General features: G+C 36.1%; 1 protein-coding gene across 1 annotated transcript; it reads left to right on the top strand.

The window, feature by feature from the left end:
- Positions 1 to 4,150: 4,150 nt before the first annotated feature.
- On the top strand, positions 4,151 to 21,047 carry LOC117712566 (UDP-glucuronosyltransferase 2A3). The gene is made up of 6 exons (XM_034508482.2): positions 4,151 to 6,192; positions 13,709 to 13,857; positions 15,474 to 15,605; positions 17,234 to 17,321; positions 17,707 to 17,926; positions 20,334 to 21,047. The coding sequence occupies exons 1-6, from the start codon at positions 5,463 to 5,465 to the stop codon at positions 20,626 to 20,628; spliced, it is 1,614 nt and encodes a 537-aa protein (XP_034364373.1). The 5' UTR covers positions 4,151 to 5,462; the 3' UTR covers positions 20,629 to 21,047.
- Positions 21,048 to 26,067: the final 5,020 nt, after the last annotated feature.

Raw genomic sequence — 26,067 nt, 5'->3', positions numbered from 1 at the left:
AAGGCTTTATTCAGAGCTCTGGAGAGCAGAATGTGGTAGAGTGTTCTCTGGGGTCAATGATTAGTAACATAACAGAAAAAGTTCATCACAATTGCATCAGCCTCTGTATAGTTTCCACAAAGAGTGATGCAAAGTGTGCCCATTGGAGTCCACTACTACTCAAACTATTAAAGTATGTAAAGGTCTGATTAGAGAAACTCTCTTGTGAAAAAAATAATGTGTCTGTATAACTTTTAATTTATTTTGCAAGTTTAAAAAGAAAACTGAATATAACAGATGCTATAATTGTACAGACTATACCTTTTACTGACTATGACTTTGACAGGACATTGGGTCATTATGTACCCAGTGTAAAATGTTAGCATTATTATGATACTGCAAACAAGAGTACGAATAACTCAAGATTCTGTCTTTTCCTGGATAATTTGAGGTCACTGTACATATTAAAGACATTTCAAGAAGTTTGATTTTTATCAAAGACCTCACTAGCACAGTAATATTGAACTGATATCCAAAATAGAGAAATGTTACTCATGTAATTTTCCTCTTCATTCTTGGAGTAAAAAGAATCATTTAAAGGCAGACTAAGGTTCACTAACTCTTTTAACAGAGTAAAAGAGACTATAGAATGTGTCTTGTCAACCTTTGTAGTGGGGAGATGTAAACATAGAGGTGGGGATAGATGGGTTCTGTCCTTACAATGAACATCATGCATGATGTAAAATACTCATCAGAGAGACACCCTTGCCGTTGGAAAAAGAAATATTAAGTAAAGATATTCAAATGAATAAGGTTGTGTCCTGAGAATCTCAATCTTTGTAGTGTTTGATGTAGGGTTAAGTGAGTTCCTGTCTGCTCTGCCACAGGGCTCAGGCTGCTCATGGGAGTTTTGACTGAGTTTTCCCCATGCTGGCTCAGGGGGCCTATGGGAAGCCCAGGACACTGCTCCAATCTTTTGATGATGAAGTGTTATATGAAACTGCGAGAAAACTAAACTCTTTTCTTCCTGATTACTTTTGGTCATGATAATTCATCACATAAATAGTAACACTAAGTAAAATATTTTACCCTAACTGCCTTACTTGCAAATGTTCATTACAATGATTCCTTGATCTGGTTCAAGGCCTTTGGCTTTTGCTACACTATCAAAACTTGATCCTCCCTGGGGGACTCCTCTCAGATATCCTTTTGTTGTCTTGTGTCATGGCGATCTTGCAGCTTTGACCTGCATCTATTCTAATTATAGTGGGGTCAGGTAAAATGAGAGAGGAGCTGATGTGAAAAGGAGAAAAAATACAAGTTTGAGTAAGAAAATTATAATAATTAAACAGAATATGTGCAATGAATCAAATTTGTTGCTTTAGGCCTGTACCAATAAATACTGGATGAAAAGTATGTTTCAAGTTGTAGTCAATTTTTTACATTTAGGATGTTGTTAACTTATGTTATATATACTTAAAGTGAGGTTCATATTATATTGGGGGCTTTTTTTTGACCCAGTGGTCAAGCATCTGACCAGGCAGTTAAAGGAATGAAACATCTAATTAGATTGCATTTTTTGAACACTATAGTATCAGTAGTTTGCAGTTGTGCCCACAGAAACACATATTATTTGCTTGTACCCTAACAGATAAAAACCAGAGAGAGATCTGGCTTTATTCTATTCTTCTTTATAATCAGTCAAGAACCCCATTCATGGGATGCTGCCAGCAACATTGATAGTGTGTCTCTTTCCCTCAGTTTATGTTCAGGGAAAATCTAAAGTATACCTTGTTACTGCCATGATGTTTTTTTGTTCAGTTCACTTAGACAACAGGAATACATCACTTTGGGAGCTAAGGATCATGAAGCATGCAAAGCCCACCACAAAATCCCTTGCTGATATTCTCAAGAAGTTAATATTTTATTCAATTTCTGATATCGGTTATTATATAAAGGATCATTTATGTTTAAGAGACAAATTGAATTTAAATTTAGAGTTTTGTCAAAATTCCACTGTAGCTTTAATTAGATATGAAAATGTTTGTGAGTGTTGCTAGCTGGTAATATTTAAGATGGAATATTTTTTTCTTTTCAAGAGTGTCATGCCAAGTCATATATCCTACTTGCTATAAGCACCTCTATTGGAATTGACTTATGAGACTGAGAAAAACTTGTGAGTCCCATATTAGAGATTTCCATTTTTCTCTACTCTTCTTAGCCAGTGGTTTTCAACTTTTATAATGTTGTAAGACTTTACTACAGTTCCTCATGTTGTGGTTACCACCAACCATAAAATTATTTATGTTGCTACTTCATAACTGTAATTTTTCTACTGTTATGAATCACATTGTGTTCCAATGATCTTAGGTGACCTCTCTGTAAAGGTCCTTTGACCCCAAAGGAGTCATGACCTACAGGGTAAGAATCACTATTCTAAGCACACTAACTGCTAAGTTTTGTTGAAATTTTGTATACCAGGATTTTTTTATTCATATTTGGGGGGTGGGGATGATTGGACAGAGGGAAGGTGATTTTTATTTAGTTGCCAAAATGAAAATTAATTTCAAATGAACCTTTACATTTTATCCATATTTATAAATGTTATACTCTACTAGAAGAGAAAATACACCTATTTTAGCTATATTTTTATTGCAGTGATGTTTTATATATAAATCAATTCGAACAGAGACAAGGAAACGTATAGAAGACTTCCTTAGGGACTTGTTTGCTGTTTCAGTGAGTGAGTCCATTACCATTGTGGCAGGGAGACAGGCAGGCATGGTGCTAGTGCAGAAGTTGAGATCTTGCATCTAGAGACAACAACCACAAGGCAGAAAGAGAGAGAGAGATTGAGAGAAAGAGGGAGAGAGACAGAGGGAGGGAAGAAGGGAGGAAGGGAGGGAGGGAGGGAGGGAGGGAGGGAGAAGACTATGATTGCAAAGCAAGGAATTTAAAATCTCAAAGCCCACCTCTCTTGACATATCACCTCCATCAAAAACACACTTCCTAATTCTTCCCCAAAACATCTACCACCTTGGTACCAAGCTTTCAACTATAAAAGTCAATCAGAAGACATTCAAGTTAAAATCATTTAGGCTTTTAAATTTATTTAAATAAATCTTACTACATAGCCAGAGTTAGACTTCAGTTTTTCCCAAAATCGAACAACTTTGAATTTTTTAATAACACCTATGTCTGCGTATCAGTTCAAAAAAACTACAAATAACATTATCTACCACTGTGCCTTCTTTGCTTCAAATTTACATAATATTACAAAACTTGGTAGATTTTATAAAATGATTTTTATTGCCTCTGTGGCATTGATTTTATTTCATAGACTTTGCTCGCTAAGATAACAATGTTAATATTTTCTTAAAGCACTTGTTAAACCTTTCATATATTGTAAATTGTTTCTGACCTTTTGGAGAGGGCTTTTAATGTGAAGCTACTAACCACTGTGCAAACAAATCATACCTTCATAATTTCATAGCATTCGTTGACTTTGCGTTGTAAATGAATATAAATATATTCTAGGACACCATGTTAGCAAAACAAAACTTCAAAAGCAGTTTGAAAAAAACAGAAAAGATTTCTCTCTCTCTCTCTCTCTCTCTCTCTCTCTCTCTCTCTCTCTCTCTCTGTGTGTGTGTCTGCCTGCCTGCCTGACTGACTGACTGCCTGCCTGCCTGACTGACTGACTGTCTGTCTGTGGGTGGGTATTTACAATTAAATATGTCTGCAGAGACTTGAGGTATCGGCTCTCCTCTAGCTAATATTTCAGATATGCTTCTGACACCAAACAATGGTTCTAGGAAATTAACTTGGATCCTCTACAAAATGTTAAGCTCTGTTTACCTCTGAGCCCTCCCTCCAGCTCCAGAAATTTGGAATTTTAATAAGCCAGTTCTCATCAAGTGTTGTGACTGAACTTAAATCTTAATAGGTCATACTATGCAGCAGCATATGCATTACTATTCTCTTTAAGATAAAATAGTGCTTTTCCACTTCTTAAAGATTTAGCTGAAATATTGTTGCATCCTTATTTTCTCCTGGCCATTGTATTCCTCCTTTCCCTTCATGGCTTTGCTACAGACATTATCTCACTCTGATTCTTCAGATTCTGAACTTTTTTTTTTTTTTTTTTTTTTTTACAACCGACCAGTTTCCCCTCCCTTCTCTCCTCCCTCTCCCTTCCAAAACCTCCCTTCCCCACCTCCTTTACTCTTTCTCCATTTCTCTTTAGAAGAGGGAGGGCCTCCCATGGATACAAACTAGCATATCTAGTTGCAGTAAGACTAGACACCTCCTCTCCTATTAAGGCTAGATGAGGCAACCCATAAAAAGGAAACTTTGTGTTAGAGACAGCTTCTGCTCTCGTTGTCAGGACCTTCACAAGAAGATGAAGCTACAAAACTGTAACATCGGTGCAGAGGGCCTAGGTCAGTCCCATGCAGGATCCCGGGTCGGTGGTTCAGTCGCTGTGAGCACCTATAGGCCCTGGTTAATTGATTCTGTGGGTTTTCTTGTGGTGTCCTTGACCTCTGGCTCCTACAATTCTTTCTCCTCCTCTTCCACAGGATTTCTTAAGCTCCCCCTAAGATTTGATCATAGATCTCTGCATTTGTTTCCATCAGTTGCGGGGTGGAGCTTCTCTGATGACAATTGGGCTAGGTAACAATCTATAAATATGGCAGAATATCATTAGGAAACATTTCATTGACTTTTTTTTGTCAGTGGTGTTTCATTCTATCCTAGGTCTCTAGGCTATCCTGTCTCTGGTTCCTGGCCCTCCAGGCACTATCAAGAATGGGGTCCCTATCATGGCATGGATCTCAAGTTGGGCCAGTCATTGGTTGGTTATTTACATAATTTCTGTGACACTGTTTTTTAAAATACCAATTAATTCACTTTGCATCAGTCACAAGAATTCTAACCTTGTAGTTCCCTTCACAGACCAACATTATATTCTTCTGACACGTTTTCATAGTGATTTAAAATAAACTCACTCATAGCACAGAACTCAACATTTTACAGAGCCTCCTATTTGGACGTAGTTTCTTTTTGCACATTTTGTGATTCAGACACTGAGCTGAGAATCTCAACGCCAGTGGTCATAATTCCAGCATCATTTCTCTTTAGTGTATGTTCTTCTATTCATCTTCCTTGGTGGTTTTTATCTAGCTTTCTTCTTGATACTCAACTGCTTCATTCCATTCTTAATTTTAAAAGATCACATTTCGTCACAGTTTTTAATGAGTTTAAGGTAAAATTATTAAATAAGAAGATTAAAATCATTAAGAAGATCCAATTCATAAGTAAATAGTTGTAATATATAAAACAATGACCTATGGGTGTGTTATTGGACAGAGCTCTCTTAACCTGGGTGATTTTATAACTTCAAAAGTTAATATTTAATTTATTTTATATCTAAACTGTTACTCAACTGAACAAATCCTCAATCTTTGTAGAACAGCTTGGGGATGCACATCATGGTTTCTGAAAAATGGGTTGTGGCAGTTTTTCTGCTGCAGCTTTGCTGGACTGGCTGTGGCTTCTGCAGCAAGGTCCTTGTGTGGCCCTGCGATATGAGCCACTGGCTGAATCTAAAAACTATTCTGGAGGAGCTTGCAGCAAGAGGACATGAGGTAACCGTCCTGAAATACCCCAGTATCATCATAGATCAGAGTAAACTTTCCCCACTGCACTTCGAGAATATTCCTGTGCTATATAAAAATGAGATTGCTGAGAATAGTCTAAATGAAGTTGTTAATATAGCTGTGAATGTCATTCCAAACCTGTCACTGTGGAAAGCAGCAAGAACATTGCAAGATTTATTTCTTCAACTGACTGGAGTTTTTGAAGATCTTTGTAGGAGTGTGTTGTATAACCAGACATTCATGAACAAGCTACAGGATGCGAAATATGATGTAGTGGTTATAGACCCCGTCATTCCCTGTGGAGAGCTGGTGGCGGAAGTGCTTCAGGTCCCTTTCGTAAACACACTGAGGTTCAGCATGGGCTACTTCATGGAGAAACACTGTGGCCAGCTTCCAGTTCCGCTTTCATATGTACCGGTTGTCATGAGTGAATTAACAGACAATATGACCTTTACAGAGAGGGTTAAAAATACAATGCTTTCATTGTTTTTTGAGTTTTGGCTCCAGCAATATGACTTTGCATTCTGGGATCAGTTTTACAGTGAAACTCTAGGTAAGAGACTAGTTTTCATACTAAGCTAGTTGTTAAATATTATTTTTAATGCTTAAGTATGTTTAAAAACAATAAGAGAAATACATTTTATAAAATTTGACTTTCATGTAAAACTCTACAAGTTAAAGTAATAAATCGTTTATTGATAAGGAATCAGAGAGGCACAATGCCATCATTTTCCTATTATTACCACATGGTTATAATCATTAAACTATTTAATAGTATTTTGAAATTTAGTAGCTTATTATTAGTTCAAAGAGAAGTGATACACAGATAAATATCAGTGGAATACAACATGACTTGTTTTGTTAGATACAAGAAGACAATTCTAGAGTATGGAATGTACATTTTAAAAAACTATAGGTCTCTTACTGGTAAACAATACACTGCTGCAAAAATAAAAAACCTTTTGTGCCAGTAATAATATGAAATATAAGGTAATTTTATGATGAAAAATGCTCAGTATGAAATACATTGATTCCGAATTTTATTCTAAAATTATTTGCAACCACGGATTATTAATCTTGAGTTTATACCATTCTTCTGCCAACTGAGGTGCCTATGTTTTTATGCATGTTGCAAATTAAGGATGAGCCATTAAAGACTGTGGTTAAAGCATCAATTAATATAGCAATATAGCAAAATCAGGAATTAAACTATTAAATATTTTCTTGCAATCACCATGTCTTTCTGTTTGGTATTTAATGTATCATTAAGATTCTTTTTTTATTAGATATTTTCTTTAGTTATATTCCAAATGTTATCCCTTTTTAAGGTATCCCCCATCCCCCTATCTTATCCCCCCTCTTACTGCTTCTATGAGGGTGTTCCCCCACTCACCCACCCACTATTGCCTCCCTGCCCTGGCATTCCCCTACACTGGGCATCGAGCCTTCACAGAACCAAGGGCCTCTCCTCCCACTGATGCCCGACAAGGCCATCCTCTGTTACATATGCAGCTGGAGCCATGGGTCCCTTCATGTGTACTCTTTGGTTGGTGGTTTAGTCCCTGGGAGCTCTGGGGGTCTGATTGGTTGATATTGTTGTTCTTCCTATGGGGTTGCAAAACCCTTCAGCTCCTTCAGTCCTTTCTCTAACTCCTCTATTGGGGACCCCATGCTCAGTACAATGGTTGGCAGTGAGCATCCACCTCTGTGTTTGTCTTAGAGGCTCTGGCAGAGCGTCTCAGGAGACAGCTATATCAGGCTCCTGTCAGCATGCACTTCTTGGCATCCACAATAGTGTCTGGGTTTGGTGACTGTATATGGGATGAATCCCCAGGTGGGGCAGTCTCTGGATGGTCTTTCCTTCATTCTTTGCTCCACACTTTGTCTCCATATTTCCTCCTGTGAGTATTTTGTATCCACACTTTGGTCTTCCTTCTTCTTGAGTTTCATGTGGTCCATGAATTGTATCTTGGATATTCTGAGCTTTTGGGTTAATATCCACTTATCAATGAATGCACAACAGGTGCGTTCTTTTGTGATTGGGTTATCTCACCCAGGATGATATTTTCTAGTACCATCCATTTGCCTAAGAATTTTATAAAGTCATTGTTTTTTATAGCTGAGTAATATTCCATAGTGTAAATGTACCACATTTTGTATCCATTTCTCTGTTGAAGGACATCTGGGTTCTTTCTAGCTTCTGGCTATTATAAATAAGGCTGTCATAAACATAGTGGAGCATGTATCCCTGTTGTATGTTGGAGCATCTTTTGGGTATATGCCCTGGAGTTGTATAGCTGGGTTCTCAGGTAATACTATGTCCAATTTTCTGATGAACTGCCAGACTGATTTCCAAAGTGGTTGTAGCAGTTTGCAATCCCACCAACAATGGAGGAGTGTTCTTCTTTCTTGACATCCTCACCAGCATCTGCTGTCACTTGAGTTTTTGATCTTAGCCATCTGAATGGTGTGAAGTAGAATCTCAGTCATTTTGATTTGCATTTCCCTGATGACTAAGGATATTGAACAATTCTTTACATGCCTCTTGGCCATTCAAGATTTATCAGTTGGGAATTCTTTGTTTAGCTCTGTACCCCATTTTTAATAGGGTTATTTGATTCTCTGGACTCTAACTTTTTGAGTTCTTTGTATATATTAGATATTAGCCCTCTATTGGATTTAGGATTGGTAAAGATCTTTTCCCAATCTGTTGGTTGATCTTTTGTCCTATTTACAGTGTCCTTTGCCTTACAGAAGCTTTGCAATTTTATGATGTCCCATTTTCAACTGTTGATGATAAAATAAATAAAACTGAATGGAAACTGATAGTCAGACTATCAGTTGAAAGGCTAAATCCAGACATTCCTAAAAAAACAGAATGAATTTTTTTAAAAAAAAAAAAAGTAATTGTCCTTGTGAAGTGAAAACTTTTTAATGTGCTTTACCTTCTGGAGAAATAGTATTTTAGAGATTGATACAGTTTCCACGCTTCTGTATTTCACTACTTGGAATATAAATTACTCTAACAAACTTTTCACCATGACTGTGAATGGAGACAATGTGATATCACAGCGTGTATAGAGACACTGTGATGTGACAGTGTGAATGGAGACATTGTGATGTGACAGTGTGAATGACAATGATAATCAAAGATAAATGGTACCATGGACCACCCCAGTTGGGTATGGTGGTCCCTGGAACGAGGTCCTCAAAGGCTAGATAAGTAAGGATTCAGCGATGACAAACAGAAACAAACACAGATGCTGTTTGAATGTGAGTGTATTTTGCTGCTCTTAAGCAAGGGTTTTAATACATAAAGAAACACAAGTATTACAACTCTGAAAAGATGCATTCAGTAAAGCAATCACGGACAGAACAGTTAACATCATTGTTATTTGGCTCAATAAGAATCATCCTAGTATTACAACTCTGAAAGCGGGTATTCAGTGGTCCAGTTATCCAAGGCTAGCGGCATATTTACAAGAGCAGGTTAATAAATTTTTCTGGTTAGTTATTGTTTAATATCTACCTGATTTTTTTTGTAAATCTTCAAAGCATAAATTTAAACTATTTTAATTCTTTTTATTTAAGGCTTTCTTTACCCTATACCAAAGCCCACTTCTGATGACACACCTGTAGCTGTATGAAATTTTATTGTTGGGAAAGTTTTTATCTATAATACTATTATGTAATTTTATAATGATTTATGAAGAAAAGCATTGGTTTTCCCAGAGATAAGGTCATGGTTAGTGACCCATTTTTCTTGCTTAAGATGTTAGCCTAGGCTATCAGGAACATCTTGGAAGTAAGAAAAAAAATTATAAAAAATAAATAAAACAGATAAAGTGCCATGAGAACTATGGCTCGATATTTTGTTCCAGCCAAGAGTTCCACAACCAGTTCCAGGAGGCCGCCTTCTTTTGGCATTTTCACCTCAGTCTGTGGAACTTGTCACACAGAATCCACTGGGGTTGGTTTGGCAAAATGGAACACAAAGATCCAAAGTAAACCAATGAGGACCTCTGCTGTTCTAGTCGTGAGTGACACCTAGTCATACTCTTCTCAGCAGGGTCACACTGAGAGAAGCACAAATGTTTATGTATGACAGCAAAGTTTGCCACTATTTGCCTTGTAATTAAAAAATGTAAATGGACTTTCATTTTATTTAAGCTTTACAGCTGGTAGGACAAATGGTTGATTTTCTCCTGAGGTGGTTTTTATATAGCTCCTTCAAAAATGTGAGAGCTAGCTCTCAGAAAGGATGATTCTAGGTCAGTTCCAGCTGGATGTCTCTACATTATGTTTCAGAATTGTAGAGTCTCTGTATCAATAGGGCCTTTCAGATTTGTGAGTATGTAAGGACAATAGCAACAACTCATGTGGTGTTGGGCATCTCCTGGACTCTCCTGGACCAGCAACTTGAAAGAAGTGTTCCCATGCCTGGAACTGGGATTTTGCTTAGATAATCTACTATTCTTGCAGAGGCAAGAGGCATTATCACATTGTGTGCTTTGTGGCATAATTACAGGTATATGTCTGTGTGCAAATACATTTTATGTAGTTTTGAGTAAGCTTATAAATTAATGTTTCCCTATCACTACCTTCATTTGCTGTCAGTTGTTTCTTGATCTTAGCCATTGCGACTGGGGTAGGATGAAATCAAAATAGTTTTAACTTTCATTTCTTTAGTTGCATGTTTAAAGGTATTCTTCAGATGGTTTTGTGTTTCTTTGGAGAAGTCTCATTCCAGGTCCAGCACCCAGTTTTATTTGCTTTGCTTGTTTCCTTGATAGACTTTAAAAAAAAAAAAAAACATTCTACATATTATTGTTATCTGGATGTATAGCTGTAAACTATTTCAAATCCACATTCATGGCTTTCCCTCCACTCAGATTCTTCCTCCCCTTTTTTATAGGTCTCATTTGTCAACTGAAGTGCTTAACTTTCTGTGCTTATCTGTGTAGGATTTGGCCTGTTTTTTTTTTTTTCTAATAGTTTCATGTTTTGTAATTTTCACATTGAGATCTTTGATACATTTGAAGATGACTTTGTACAAAGGTAATAAATACAGGTTAATTCCACTCTTCTCACACCCAGTTCTCCCACCATTTGTTGAATGTGTGTATTTTTGGCATGCTCATCAAAAAGGAAGATGGCTGTTGTTATATGCACTCATGTTGGTGCCTTCTATTTGGTCTCTTACTTTGAATTTGCCTTTGACTGAAGGTGTTCTCAACAGGAATGATGTAATTTGATCTGCAGATGGTATCCTTATTTGAATGTTCAGGTTATCCTAAAAGTTGGAGGGCAAAAACACAGTGTGAATGTTCTGCCTCTATCAGAATCTGTTTATCAACTTGGGGTCTAAATCTGTGCCTATTTGTAATGATACCTGCTTACTGCAATGGAGTAATGTAGGTGCCTCAATTGAATATATTGTAATGCAGTTGGTAGACTATAGACCTACTTCTCTCACACTTTGTACCTTTCCAAGGAATTTGGAAAGTTCTAAGAAAAATTCAATTAGTAAGTGGATCAGCATTGTGTATCAAACAATCTCACTCTAATGGCACAGCATGGAAAGAAACTTTAATTTTTGGCAGCAGACTAAATAACAATCTGTGGAGATTGGATGATCTGAAGTTTACAGTTCTTTTAGTGTACAAATTTTCTTCTTTTTAGTATCTATCATGAGAGACACTGTAGAAAATCTATGTAAAGTCAGGGTATCTGCCAATAGTAGGATCTGAATTACCAGATGGATATTGTGGAGTCTTTTAAAAATTCAAACATGCAGGACACACCAAGTTTTCTTACCCAGAGAAAATTTATTCATTTGAACAGCAAAATGACAAGCCAGAAATTCAGTGCAGACCTGGGAGCTGATACTGCCAGTTGACTCTTCTGGGTAAATGGGTTTTAGGCTCAAAAACTATAAACAACATGTGTAAGATAGCATTATCAAGAGATTAAAAACTCACAAGCAGGTGGGCCTTTGAAGATTACACAGAGGGAACAATGGCAGGCTGGCTTCCTAATAATATGTTTCTGAGTCAGGGGTTTTGCAGTTGGAATGCAGAGGGAACTGAAAGGAAGAAAGAAAGAAAGAAAGAAAAGAAGAGAAGAAAGAAAGAAAGAAAGAGAAAGAAAGAAAGAAAGAAAGAAAGAAAGGAAGAAAAGAAAGAACGAAAGAGAACAGAACAGAAACACATCTACATTCTATTTCTGGCAAGATGCTTTCATTCAAGACCTGGGGAACTGGCACAAGATGTTGTGACTCACTCCAAGCTTCATCCTTTCGATGAACTCTGCTCTGTGACTTGTCCCTTGCAAGATTATATATTCCTTTCCTAGTGGAGAGAATGCATTTCACAATACAGAAAAATATTAGATAAGTATCATCAGTTTTTGCTTGTTAAAGATTCCAGATTCTGTAATTCTTAATTATCACTAAGCAAAAAAAAATTTTTTGAATATACAACACTGGAATGAACAAACTTATTACTTAATTTTTTTAATTTAATTGTTTTTATTTTGAGAAATTCATACAAGACTACAGTATTTAGAGCAAGACTATCATATGTGTCTACTCCAACTCTTCTGATGACTCCCTCCAAATTCCTGACCTCTTTTTTAAAAATTATTTTTGATTCATATATAAATAAATACATACATATGTACATGTACAAATATATACACATACACCACAAGTAATCCACTTAGTACATTTAGTATTGCTCATATATTTATGTGTTTAGGGCTGACCAAGTGGTAGGGGATGACATACATGGGAGTTTACTGATAGATCTCCCTTCTCAGATTTCATTTTAGAATGGGTCATGTGAGATATTTTCCCATCCATATTGGCTTATCAACTGGTGTTGTTCTTCAGATGACCAAATTATTGAAATTTAATAGGTGCATCTTCCTTGTTGTATATAAAAGATAGTATTTTTGAGCAAGGGTCTTGGTTCTCTGGTTCTCACAATATTTGTCTTTTCTTCTACAAAATTCCCTGAGCAGTAAAGCGTGTGGTAGTTGTAATGTACCAATTAGTGTTGGGCCCAAAGGTCTATTAATATCTACCTGTTGACCAGAAGTAGATTGCTGTTATAGTCTTCTGCTGAAAAAAAAATTGTTTATTTTATAAGAGGCAGGAATAATATTTATCTGTAAATAGAGGAATAAATACCCAGTATGCAATTAGGAATTATACAGGTTCAAGAAAGTAGCAGTAAGAGATTTTCCTCTGGTTGACCTCACTAGCCATGAAGAGTTAGCTTGGCTTGTAACACAAGATCTAAATTCTCTATTACTGGAAAGGTCTTAGGTCCAACTAAACAGTGATTATTAACTAATAAAAGTGTCCTTATTGCATTATTGGGGATAGCTTGTAAGAAACATTGTCATTCATAGGCTTTATACATTGGTTCTAAAAACCCAAAAGGAGATTTCTCATGCCTGGCGCTGGTGTTTTTATTAGTCTATGGCCCTTTGGGGGGCCATTATAACCCCATTTGATTTAACTTCATTTAGACTACACAAATGTACACACACACACACACACACACACACTATTTTGTTGGTGTGATGAAACATCATGACCAAAAGAAATTTGGAAAGGGAAGGGTTTATTTGGCTTACATATCCTGCGTCACAGTCTTTTGAGGGGAACATTGCCTAGAGGCAATGACTGAAGTAGAAGCCAGGATGGAACAGTGGTTAATGTCTTGCTACTAAGGGGATTGCTCAGCCCACTTCTGTATATCCTCTAGGTATTTCATCCCAGTAGTGAAAATGCCTTCACAGTGAGCTGGGCTCTGCCACAATAATCACCAATCAAGAATAAATCTTAAGGATTTTCCTAGAGGCCAATTTGATACAGGTATTAATTTGCTCTTCTCAACTGTCTATTTTTGTGTCAAATTGACAGAAACCAGCCACTGAACTCCAGCCTTCCTATGGTGCTTTATTATTATTATTATTATTATTATTATTATTATTATTATTATTCCCATGGCAAATCTCAGTGCCGATTTTGTCCTCTTAACTGTCTGTATGTTTTCAAGGAAGACCCACCACATTCTGTAAAACTGTGGGAAAAGCTGAAGTTTGGCTAATCCGAACATATTGGGATGTTGAATTTCCTCGTCCATATTTACCAAATTTTGAGTTTGTAGGAGGACTTCACTGCAAACCTGCCAAGCCTTTACCTAAGGTAGGTTTATGACAGAGATGATCTTAATTATTTTGTGATACAAAAACTGATTTTTTCCTTCAAGGTTAATAACTTCAGTAGCAAAGATATTGCTATCTAGTGTTCTTTCTACAGGAGAATTTCCTTTCATTATCATATTTACTCTTAGATGAAACTTGCTGGATATTCCAAATTTTATTAAGAATTTAGGATTGAGAATAAAATGTGGGGGTGATGTATTAAAAATAACTCTGTGCCTGTATTGTGGGGAAAAAAAGAGCCTTCAAGAACATCAAAGAGCCTTCCTACAGCCTTTATCTTCACTGTGAGCCTAGCCTTTAACAGCTGAGCCATCTCTCCAGCCCACCTACAGCCTTTATTTTGCACCTGACAAACCTGTGAACAGATTTTTGTGTCCAACAGCTTGATAGAGAAAGATGCTTTCATGACAGAACTTGGCAAATCTTTAGTATTTAATGAGTCAGAGAAAGCATGTGTGGAAGGCCTTTGGAATCAGGGCAACTCAGATCTTAGGATCAGGTGTTAATGGGCATGCTGACCTTCAGTGTTGTAATAATTGGTAGAAAATTAGCTGGAGTTGACAATCATGAGTTTGCCTTTCAACTAGATATGGCAAAGAGCCAGCGATTTATTATTTTACTGAAGAGAACTTTTAAGAAGTCTAAGAGATAAGGCATTGGTGTAAGTTGAGATCATCAACATCAAAGAAAAATAATAAGACCAGTAAATTTGGATGATATATAGGGCATTTATGAGTATAAAGCCAGGTATTTTTGAAGTAAAAATGAAAATAACATATTTTTTCTTAGACCTTGTATAGAAAAAAAGTGAATGTCGGGTATGCTAAAATAAAAATTGCTGAGAAAGAGAAGATAATAAGTAAACAGTACGAAAGAAAACTTTATCAGTTGAGAATGAAGAAACAAATACACATTTAATAGAATTTTCATAAGATTGAAGATTACGTGGTATTTCCTGGAGAGTTCTGGATTCCTGTACAGGCTATATAGGGGGTTATTTAAATCTAAACTTTATTTTAGTAATCTCAATATGCTTTTCTTATAAGTTAGAGCTGTCACCAAGCTTAGCTGAATATTGCTGTATAAGATTTTATGAATCAATACCTAAATAATATATAGATAAATACAATATATATACATTGCTTTCTAAGTGAAATGCACACCACACTGTTAGATTTCACTTACTAGAGTCTCTGCATATACAAAGCTCCACAAAACTGACTAGATATTATATTTTTATGAGAATATGGGGAGGCTTCATTCAAATTCATGTCTTTTAACAAAATAGACTTTGACCAAATAAATTTCAGTTGTGATTTTCACCAGTTTTGGAAATATAGAATATGGAAAAATGAAATTTATATTGCTCAAATATAAATCCAACGTCATTTAGGTAGAATGGGTGTGTCTATCTGTGTCTCTCTGTTTGTCATTGTCTGTTTTTATGTGTGTGCCTGGAATTTACTGTGTAAACCAGGCCTTCCTTGAACTCACAGAGATCTGCCTTTCTCTGCCTCTAGAGTACCTGGATTAAAGGCAGGAACCTGTGTTTGAGGATGGTGCACGTTTTTATTAAAAAGATTGTTATGTTTGCAGGAAATGGAAGAATTTGTTCAGAGCTCTGGAGAACATGGTATAGTAGTGTTTTCGCTGGGATCAATGGTCAAAAACCTGACAGAAGAGAAAGCCAACCTCATTGCTTCAGCCCTTGCCCAGATTCCCCAGAAGGTTGGTACATCCTCTTGTGAGATCCTGAGGAGCAGAGCAGCTTAGAGTGGAGCCCAGAGAAAAGCTGTCGGGGTTCTTTACAGATGGAAGCTGAAATCTGTTGCTCAGTGAGCAGAACTGACTTCAGCTTTCAGTAAATATTGATAGAACATATAACACTCTTTTTAGCCACATTTGGCCATTTGCCTGCTAACTCTTAGGTCTTGGGGAAATCGTGTTTTCATGGTCTTTCAGGTTTTTATTTCTTTTATTCTTCTTTTATACATTACATCCTGACTGCGGTTTCCCCACCTCCATGGAGTCCACCCCATCACCTCCCCTCTCTCCTACATCCTTCCAATTTCCCTTCAAAAGGAGAGCAGACTTCCCAGGAATATCAGCCAAAGATGGTATAATAAATTACAGTAAGACTAGGCACAAACCTTCATAGAGAACAATCCAAGACAACTTGAAATCCTGTGGCTGGTACTGAGTGTTAGCAAATTTTGATCATGGTTTAGCAAAGTGGCCCACAGGAAGGGAAAGGTTACACATACAACAGAGAGAAACCAGACTTAAAAATAAAAACTATAAATTTTATTAATATTTTACTAAAGCGTACTTCATTGCAATTGGAAACCTAGGGTCTCCAATTCTTTCCAAATTGAATATTCTATACTTTCAAATACAGACTTCTAATATTGTCAAAGTATTAATTTTCTAATTTATATTTAATAAATTTTATAAATTTAATAAATAGGATTCTATATTTCTATTTTATATATACGTTTATTTATACAATGTGACAAGATTCTTTATGTGCTAGACTAAGTACATAAAATTATATGATGTATGCTAACACTTCTTAAAACTAGGGTTTATTTCTACAGTGTTCTTCTACAATATTTTACCTTTTAGTTATATGAAATTTTTTCACTCCACAGAAAATGTTATGCAGCAAAATGTTAATTATTACTCAATTAACTAATATAGAAACAGAAAAAAAACACATGGAGAGAATCAGAGAAAGAGAGAGAGGGAGGAAGGGAGAGAGAGAGAGAGAAAGTGAGAGAAAGAGACAGAGACAGAGAGACAGAGAGACAGAGAGAGACCAAAGAGGGTGAAGAGGAAAGAACAGAAGCAGAAATAAAAAGGGAAGGGAAGACACGGAGTCAAATAAGAAAAACATGTGAGGGGGAAGAAGAAAATCATCACATAAATAAGAAATAAATTTACCATAAGCATTAAGCATAGCTATATTTTTGGAGAAAGGATACATTTTGAACATGAAGATTAGGATGAATAATAGATCATGTGAAATAAATGTGTGAGACATTCATGTTCAGAACCCAATATTCTGATAAATTAAAGTACTTCTTCATGTAAATTCTTATTCTGCCAGCTTTCCCATAATAAAGATCAAGATGGTAATGTTATGTTTATTAAACTATTACTAGAAGCTGTTTTGAAGAGGTGGGTATGAATAAGTTTACTGTATCTTTTAACTTTTCTAAGCTGCCACAAATATACTATCTTCTCAAGTCTTACCTAATAAGTATAGGCTATGTTCACTGTAAATAACCCTGTAGCTGTTATATAGGCTCATTGTATGTTTTTAACCTAAAAAATTACTGCATTATCTTCAACAGGTTTTGTGGAGATACTCAGGAAAGAAGCCAGCCACATTAGGATCCAATACTCGGCTTTTTAATTGGATTCCCCAGAACGATCTGCTTGGTAAGAACTTGGGTTAGAAAAGCTGTAGAGTCAGGCAACTGACATGAAATCAGTGGATAATATTGAATAATTTAAATTTTCACATGTCACGGCTACTGTGGAGACAAATAAAATGAAATAATTTTTCATTAAGTTAGTTTTGTTTTGTTTTTGCTTTGCTTCACAAAAGAGCATGCTCAGTTAAGACTGCTGAGAAACATTCTTCATCAGATATCATCGAGTGATAATTACTCAGAGAAGAAGGGGTTAATTCTAGTGAACCAAAGTCCCATGTTCCCAACCATTGGAGGAAACATTACCTTCTTCAGTGACTCACACTACGCATTTGTCTGCAAATATGAAAGCTTAAAATTCACACTGACTTGTCACTCTGCCCCTCAAACAGGACATCCTAAAACCAAAGCTTTCATCACACATGGTGGAACAAATGGAATTTACGAAGCCATTTACCACGGTGTCCCTTTGGTTGGGGTTCCAATGTTCGCTGATCAGCCTCACAACATCGCTCACATGGAGGCCAAGGGAGCAGCCGTAAAAGTCAACATCAACAAGATGACAAGCACAGATTTACTCAGTGCCTTGAGAGCAGTCATTAATGAGCCTTCGTAAGTATTACAGCGTGGAAAACTCTGCCAGCCATTGGTTAGCCTTGCGGTCATTCTGGACATTTTCCAATGTTTTATATCTTATATTCAAACAGGATAACAGAAAACAAATGCAAAAAAAAAAAAAAAAAAAAGAGAGAGAGAAAAAGTACATTTTTTCTTGTTTCCTATTTACTGGAGTCAGTTCCTGAAACTGGGAAAAATATTTGCTTGAAGATTGTACGAATTTAAGTTTGTAAAATATAGTATGATTATACAAATTCACTTGCAGTTTCAGTTTAAGAAATAAATATGTAAGCACAGAGATGCATTGTTTAAATACAATATGAAACTGATAATATACTCAATATTATTTTTCAAAACTAATATATAGTGTTGTGTTTAACAACAATTACTATTATGTAATAGTTATTTCTGAGTAAGTGTGTCATAATATTTTAGCTATTAGAAAGATACATTTTAGGAGATAACATTAGGGTTAGTAATATTGATATTTCTTAGAATAAGCTACTTTGTTGCAGAAATGTTGACATAGATTTTACATTAGACTCTTACCAAGTTTTTAGCTGATGACAATTTGATTCATTTTGATTAAGTATCAAGTGGCTAAATTTAATGATTATTTTAAACATTAATACATATAATCGTCATTAAGTTCATTATTTTAAATCCACTGATGTATAAAAGAAATAATGACATAAATAATATTAGAAAGCTTGTGTGTGTGCGTGTGCGTGTGCGTGTGTGTGTGTGTGTGTGTGTGTGTGTGTGCGCACTCGCCAGCACAGGAGTATGTTGGATTAAAATAGTATTTAACTTAAAATAATTTGATGTTAACAATAAGTCATGTAGTACTTCCAAAATTATTTGAGAATATAGGGCATAGTGTTTTTATAACACTATCTGATTCTATAAAACAATTACAAAATTCAATAGGGAGTTGGGAAGGGGGCACAGTGTAAGTTCTTGCTGTGCGTGTATATAGACCTGAGTTCAGATCCTCAGTGTTCTCGCTTTGTCTGTAATCCCTGCACTTCTAGAGGGAAATGAGAAGTAGAGACAGGAGAATCCATAAAAGCAGACCCTCTAGGCTGGTGTACACAGTAATGAGCTACAGATCCTTCTTAAATAAGATAGAATTTAAAGACTAAAACCTAGTGAGTGGCCTCTGACTTCTCCATATGTGTGTACCACCCGCCCATCATGTACACTTTACATGGAAGGATAAGGAAAAGAAGCAAAAGAAGGTACATTCTAACTGTACATAAGAATGGTAATTGTGTTAATTATCCAGAATGTTTTAATACTTCTATGCCTAAACATTTAATTATTAAAATGTGAAATAAATTGTACATGCTTATAAGACAAGAAACTTTTAAAGTTTAGAGTCACAACATTTGCTAACAAATATATGTAAATTTGAAATTTAATCTCTAAAGGTGAGCAAAAAATATATTGTTGGAAAAACAACTTTGCAATGTTAGTATTTTATCACCAATATAGTTTGTCTAAATTTCAGCTGGATGACCCTGTGAAACTATATTTTGACTCTATCTGAAGTTCAGTAAAACACGTAAATTTTTAATATTTTCAGTGTTACTTTATGTTTTGTTTTTACACTGAAACAAGAACAAGGCATGCCCACAAGAGGGAATTACAATGAGGCTGTGTTCTATAGGTAAAAGTTCTGGAATCCAGTGTGGTCTCTGACAAAACACGGAAGTCAGTAGTCCACAACGTATATGTGAAGTCTACCCTAAGGAGGAGTAATGATCTAAGGAGGGCAGTGTCTGAACTAATCATTCCAAGGTACTAAGGAGAGATCTCCCACTACAGATACCACAACAGTCACCATGTTGTTAGCAACCTCCACTCTTAGTTTTCTGGATGGAATTCAGGTATTTGATTTTTATCTCCTCTGGAGGACACTCCCCTGAGTAACTAACATTTCTAGTTCTTTTAGTGCTTTGTGTGAGTACAAGAACCACTGGGCCCCCAACATATTATGGATTGAAAAATCTCTGAACTCTAAAATGACTGACTTAAGCTGACTGCCTGTTCTCTGTGTCAGTAACGTAAATGACCTAAATGCTAGTGGTCATATATACATGTATCCCCATCTTTATCTCAAACAGTCTTGAGCACTATAATTTCTTGATATCACAATTCATTCGAAAAGATGAGAGTACTGATTTAATACTAGATGTTACACTTTACATCTGCATTTGATCGCATTGTCTTAGGAACAGATTGCTTCCACAATCTTTTCTTTAAACTCCTGAAGATCCCGAAACTAACAAACTCCACGAAAGTATTTTCTAAACTCACATATGAATTGTGGCTTGTATAACATATCAGATATTCCATAAATAAGCAGCAAAGTAGTTTCTGTGCATTTATCTTTTAGTTATAAAGAGAATGCCATGCGGTTATCAAGAATTCACCACGATCAGCCAGTGAAGCCCTTGGACAGAGCAGTCTTCTGGATTGAGTTTGTCATGCGTCACAAAGGAGCCAAGCATCTTCGTGTGGCAGCGCATGACCTCAGCTGGTTTCAGTACCACTCTCTGGATGTGATTGGGTTCCTGCTGGCCTGTGCTGTGACTCTGACATTCATCATTATTAAATGTTGTTTGTTTATGTGTCAAAAATTGTGTATGAAAGAAAGGAAGAAAAAGGTGAACAGAAAGAAAAAGAACTAGCTATTTTTAAGTTTGGGAAAGTTTTGAGTGACAGTTATATTAATTCTAACCACAAGAAGCCTGCAACTACCCTCTTTATACCTATTTTCAAATAGGCCATTCTGTTTCAGATTGGAAATAAATGTAAACATAAAACATGACAATGAACTACTGATGCGTTCCATTCTTCTATCTTGTAGACATTCTCCTCTCACTCTCCTCAGATATGGGAACTGTGACTACTAAATATATTCTATAGAAATTAAGGGATAAATAACAATATGCTAGACCTCTGGGAAGGCACATAATACAAATGGTATTGATGTATATCAAGATTTCTCAGAGTCAATGTAAAAGCCTATCTATCATATTGTCTAAGTACCACCAAGGGATTTAACATATGAGATGATATTTTTCTAATAAAAATGAACTTTTCTGTTTCTCTAGTGTTGCAGATATTAAAGTATGAATTCTTTTTTTATTTTCAAAAATATTTTTATTGAAAAGAACTTTTATGCATCATATTTTGGTCATTTTTTTTCCCTTTCCTAATTCATCCTAGATCCTCTCAATCCCACTGCCCACACAATGTATTTTCTTTCTCTCTCAAAAAGTTAAAAAAGGAAAAACAACGAGAAATGGTGAGGGGTCTGTCTAACTCCTAGACCCTCATTCTGATCGTAGGCTACCCAAAAACTAAAAATTTTGTAACAAATGGTTCAGACAATTGCATATATGAATCCATTCACCATGGCATTCCTATGGCTGGCATTCTTCATGAAACAATGTGATAATGTTGTTTACATTGTAGCCAAAGAAGTAACTGTAGGATTGGATATCAAAGCACTGTCCAGTATAGATTTTCTCAGTGCATTAAAGTTATTCATTAACAATACTTTGTAAGTATAATTGTTTTAATATTTATATACTTATTTATCTGCCCAATGTTTGAATCCAGATTTTTTCTTTTTTTTTTTTTTTCATTTTCTTTTCCTTTTTCTTTTTTTCATTATTGGCAAATACTGTATCACTGAGCTCTGTCCTTAGGTCATTTTATTTATTTATTTGTTTATCTATTTGCTATATAATTGTTATTGCTTAGTTCTTACCTGAATAAAATTTAATTTTCCTTTAGCTATAAGGAGAATAAAATATGGTTGTCAGCCATTCACTTTATCCAGCCTATAAAGCATGATGTAGCCACCTGCGGCCATGGATAAACTTGGTCCACCTGAAAGGAGGGCTGGAAATAAAAAAGGGAGACAGAAACGTGAGAGAAGCATGAAGCCAAGACAAAGTTTTCTGATCAAGGCTCAAATTTTTAATATTCATCTCTTCTATTTAAAGGGAAAGCCCCCACTGAACCCGTTCTTGTTTCAGCTGGAGATTGGTGGGAAAACCCAAACTTTGTTACAGCCAGAGATGTCTCAAGGCAAGCTCAGTAGTCAGGCTATTCTTCTAAGTTCATGTAGGAGGGTGTATGTGAAGCCAAGGTGGGTAAGTCCATCTAGGTCCTAATATTAGGTCTATTGTGGTAAACAAGGTCTTTCTGGCCTATTCAAGGCTGGGTGGAGGGGACACATCTAGACAGTCATATTCTAATTTGAGGCCCACACAGGGGCCAAGAACCTGGGTACAATTGCAAATAATCTCATCTGGTACCAGTACCACTCTCTATCTGTGGTTAGATTTCTACTGGTCTGTGTGTCAGGCATTGCTTTTCTTGTTGGAAAATAAAAACTCTGCTTGTCTATTTATCCCAGTGTTGTGAAGGAGGGAAAGAAAGAAAGAGTGAGTAGAGCTTGTGGCAATACAATATTCTAAAAATATCTCTCACACTCATAGACTGGAACATTTGCTAGAGATCACAGTCGGTCAGAGTTAATAATATACCTTGAGGTCGCTTAATGCTCAAGACTACTAGGCTGCAATAAACTAAATTTGTTTATTTTACCTGACTTCAGAAAAAAACCAATCAACTGTATTTGCTTTGGATTTCCAAAAATTAAATTTTATGTAATGTAATGAACTTTTATCACCTGAAGTATAGCTGTAATCTTAAACTTCATACCCTTCTATGCTCCTGACCCAGTCAATGTATGTGTATCATTTGCTGAAAGTAGTAACTACAAAAGTTGAAAGCAATTTCCTAAACTCACTATAAAATTGAAAGCAAGCACAAATGAATATTAGCTGATAACTAATGATGTTTGTGGGACTCTTATTTGTCCAAGTCAGTTAAGATGAGTTGGAGCCAGTGATTTGATCTCTTGTAAAACTCTGAAAGATTTCTTTAAGGTATCCCATTCCTTCCCATGTCATGTTTCCTATGCTGTTCAATAAAGACATACAGAGAGTCACAGGGACAGAAAGAGCCTTCAGGTAGGCAAAGATTCAGACTCATGCAACAGAGAACCAAAGACATGGGGAACATGAAGAAAAGTATTCAAAGCTGATTCACTCTTGGTTAAATGACTCCAAGGGGAAGTGCTTGTCTTTCTTTCCTTAATGTGATACCAATAGGTCTATTATTGATGACTCAGAGTGAATCATTGATATGAATAATTCTCTGGAGAATTACTGGGTAATTTAAGGTCGTGTGTGAGGAGAGGATTTTTATCCTTGCACTGTGTTAGTTGTTGCAAGGTAATTCTGTCTGTTTTATAAAACTTTAGAATATTTAATGTACATAGACATTTTCATTTGGCATCAACACTAATAATTAAGCAATTTTAATATAGTTTCTTTAAACAATTTAGTGCTGAGTTGGGAATTAAGGAGGAATGATCAGCTACTAGCAAACGGAAAATCACTAGTAGAAGGAGAAGGAAGTTGAGATTTACTGAACATGCTCTGAGCAGAGGAGCCTGGTATGGCTGTCCCCTGAGAGGGTCTATCATCACCTGACTAATACAGACACAGATACTCACAGCCAACTATCCAACTGAGCCCAGGGACCACAATGGAAGAGCTAGGAGAAGGGCTGAGGGAGTTGAAGGAGATTGCAACCCCATAGGAAGAAGAATATCAACTAACTGGACCACCTAGAGTTCCCAGGGACTAAATCACCAACAGAGAGTACACATGGAGGGACCCATGGCTCCAGATACATATGTAGCAGAGGATGGACTTATCAGGCATCAGTGGGAGGGGAGGCCTTGCGTCCTGTAGAGGCTTGATGCCCCAGCATAGTAGGATGCTAGAGCCATGAGGGGGGATAGGTGAGTGGGTAGAGGAGCACCCTCTTAGAAGCGAAGGGGAGAAATGGGAGAAGAGGGATGGGATTGAGGGTTTGTGGAGAGGTAACCAAGGAGGGGATATCATTTGAAATGTAAAGGAATAAGATGATTAATAAAACAAAGAAGAAAAAAGGCCAAATACATTTCTTGAGGGCAAAAAGTACACTTGGAATAATTTTTAGTAATAATGATGGTAACTCTGTTCAGTAAATATAAAATACTGTTTTTGTTCATTTCACTAAAATTTAGTTTATGTGCTGCCAAAGCAAGCATTCATTTCACTAAAATTTTAAAAAAAAACATATTTTCAGTAAAAATTTGTAAAGTTCATATTTATAGGTTTTTTCAGAAATAAGAATATATTAATACCCTTTAATCTTACTAATATATTTTAAAATATGAACTATTACACATATGTCTTATTCTAAAGCAATAGTTATATTTTACATATTCTGAGACAAATTTTACCATCTTTCCACTTTACAACCTACTTTCTGGAACTCACTGATGTCATACAACGCTGATCTTCTTCCCCATTTGCACCTCATGCACAGCTCGGAACTCAGACCAGGCGTCTGTGATCAAGAATTCACTCACATCTTTTGATCAAAACAATTTTAATGCTGAATAAGAATAAAAATAATATGGCAAAAAAAGTACTTCAAAATTCTCATTGGTTAAGATGCTAAATGTTGTTATCACTCTCACTTTCATGGCATCTAAGCAAACAAGAGCAAGAAGCACTAAGTTTCTGAAAACAAAGAACTGAGACAAAAAAAAAAAAAAACCAGCAGAAATTCTGAGAATGATGAGCTCACAGTTGGGCACTGAGTCTTCAACAACATGGGTAGCCCTTCACTTGCTGTTCAGATAGATAATGAGAAATGATATCCACAAGGCTTGAATTTTGTTTACAAAGTATTAGATAAATGTTCATTACAGAGTCAGTGTTGATGGGTCATTTTTCTCTTGAAACCTCTTCATTCTATATACGCATGTCATGTGAGAACTGAGGAAGAAAAATTTGCATCTCAGTTGTCAACTGAATGTGGTGAGACAGCGGGAGATGGAGGGAGAGTAACAGGATATAGCACAGGATGGTGCCAAGTTTTTAATATTCCCTGCAACATATGGCAAAACAATGTATTGGTCAAGAATACACTAAAAATTTAAGATTATTAGCCTGAGAGTTAGAATTTCATTTTCTAAGTGAGAGAAGGTGGTGCTGGGAGGAGTCACATGGACTCAAGTGTGGGAACCTTGAAAAAAAGAAACTGTTCACAGGTTCCGAGGTCCCCTGCTGTGGGGTGTGCAGGTTGTTCTGAGTCAGAGAACTGGAGAATGGAAGATGCTAATTTCTTGGGGCAGAGATTGATTGAACTGTGAATTTATAAAATTGGGATTATTTGTTTAGGATAGATTTATATACAGATTTTGTCCGAATCATGTGGGGAATTTTGCCCGTGGTTCAGAGCTAAGATAGGGATAATTAGTCACTGCCTCCAAGTAGAGAGTGGTAATTACCTGCTATGAGCAGGTATTAATTAATAGTGTCTGTGGCTCCAGGTGGAGAGCTCAACAGGTGGTAGGTATTACACGATGGCTACTCTAGACAGAGCTTAATAAGTAAAAGTACCTGTGTCCTATAGGCAGATATTAGTGAAAGTTTGAGTTAATTGCTTTAAATATGATATAAAGTTATGTTGCTCAAAAAAAAAAAAAAGATATGTTGCTCTAATGGGTCTTACAGGATGCTCAAATTCTGTCTAACATGGGCTCAATGGGAATTTTGGGTTATTATCCTGCATGGCAAAATAGAAAAGGCTGAAGAATAGGCACATACAGTATTTTAATTTACTTCATTTGTTTTGGATTGTTTTAATTTTCAAAATGGGTGTGATTTTGAGTTTTGTTGTTTTATTATTCCTTTGGAAGAGAGCTCACAATAAAGGTTTTTATGGTTACTGGTCAAGGCTATGAAGGCTATGCTGATTTGAGTGAAAGGTTTTCTCTTTGTGTTTTTAGAAAAGGTGATTAGTGTCTATACACCTTCCAGAGTAATACGAATCAGATATTATGAATGAAGACCCCCTGAAGAACTAGATTGCAGAGAATCAAACAAAACAAATTATCTTGGTGATACTAAAATATTATTTTGAGATTTGTATATTACAGAATATACAGCCTTGGTGAGTCTTATCATCAGACATGCTGAACTGAC

This window comes from Arvicanthis niloticus, chromosome 7 (assembly GCF_011762505.2).
Source record: "Arvicanthis niloticus isolate mArvNil1 chromosome 7, mArvNil1.pat.X, whole genome shotgun sequence".
NCBI lineage: Eukaryota > Metazoa > Chordata > Mammalia > Rodentia > Muridae > Arvicanthis > Arvicanthis niloticus.
The sequence above is the reverse complement of the archived record's forward strand: the minus strand, read 5'-3'. Positions and strand labels throughout refer to the sequence as shown.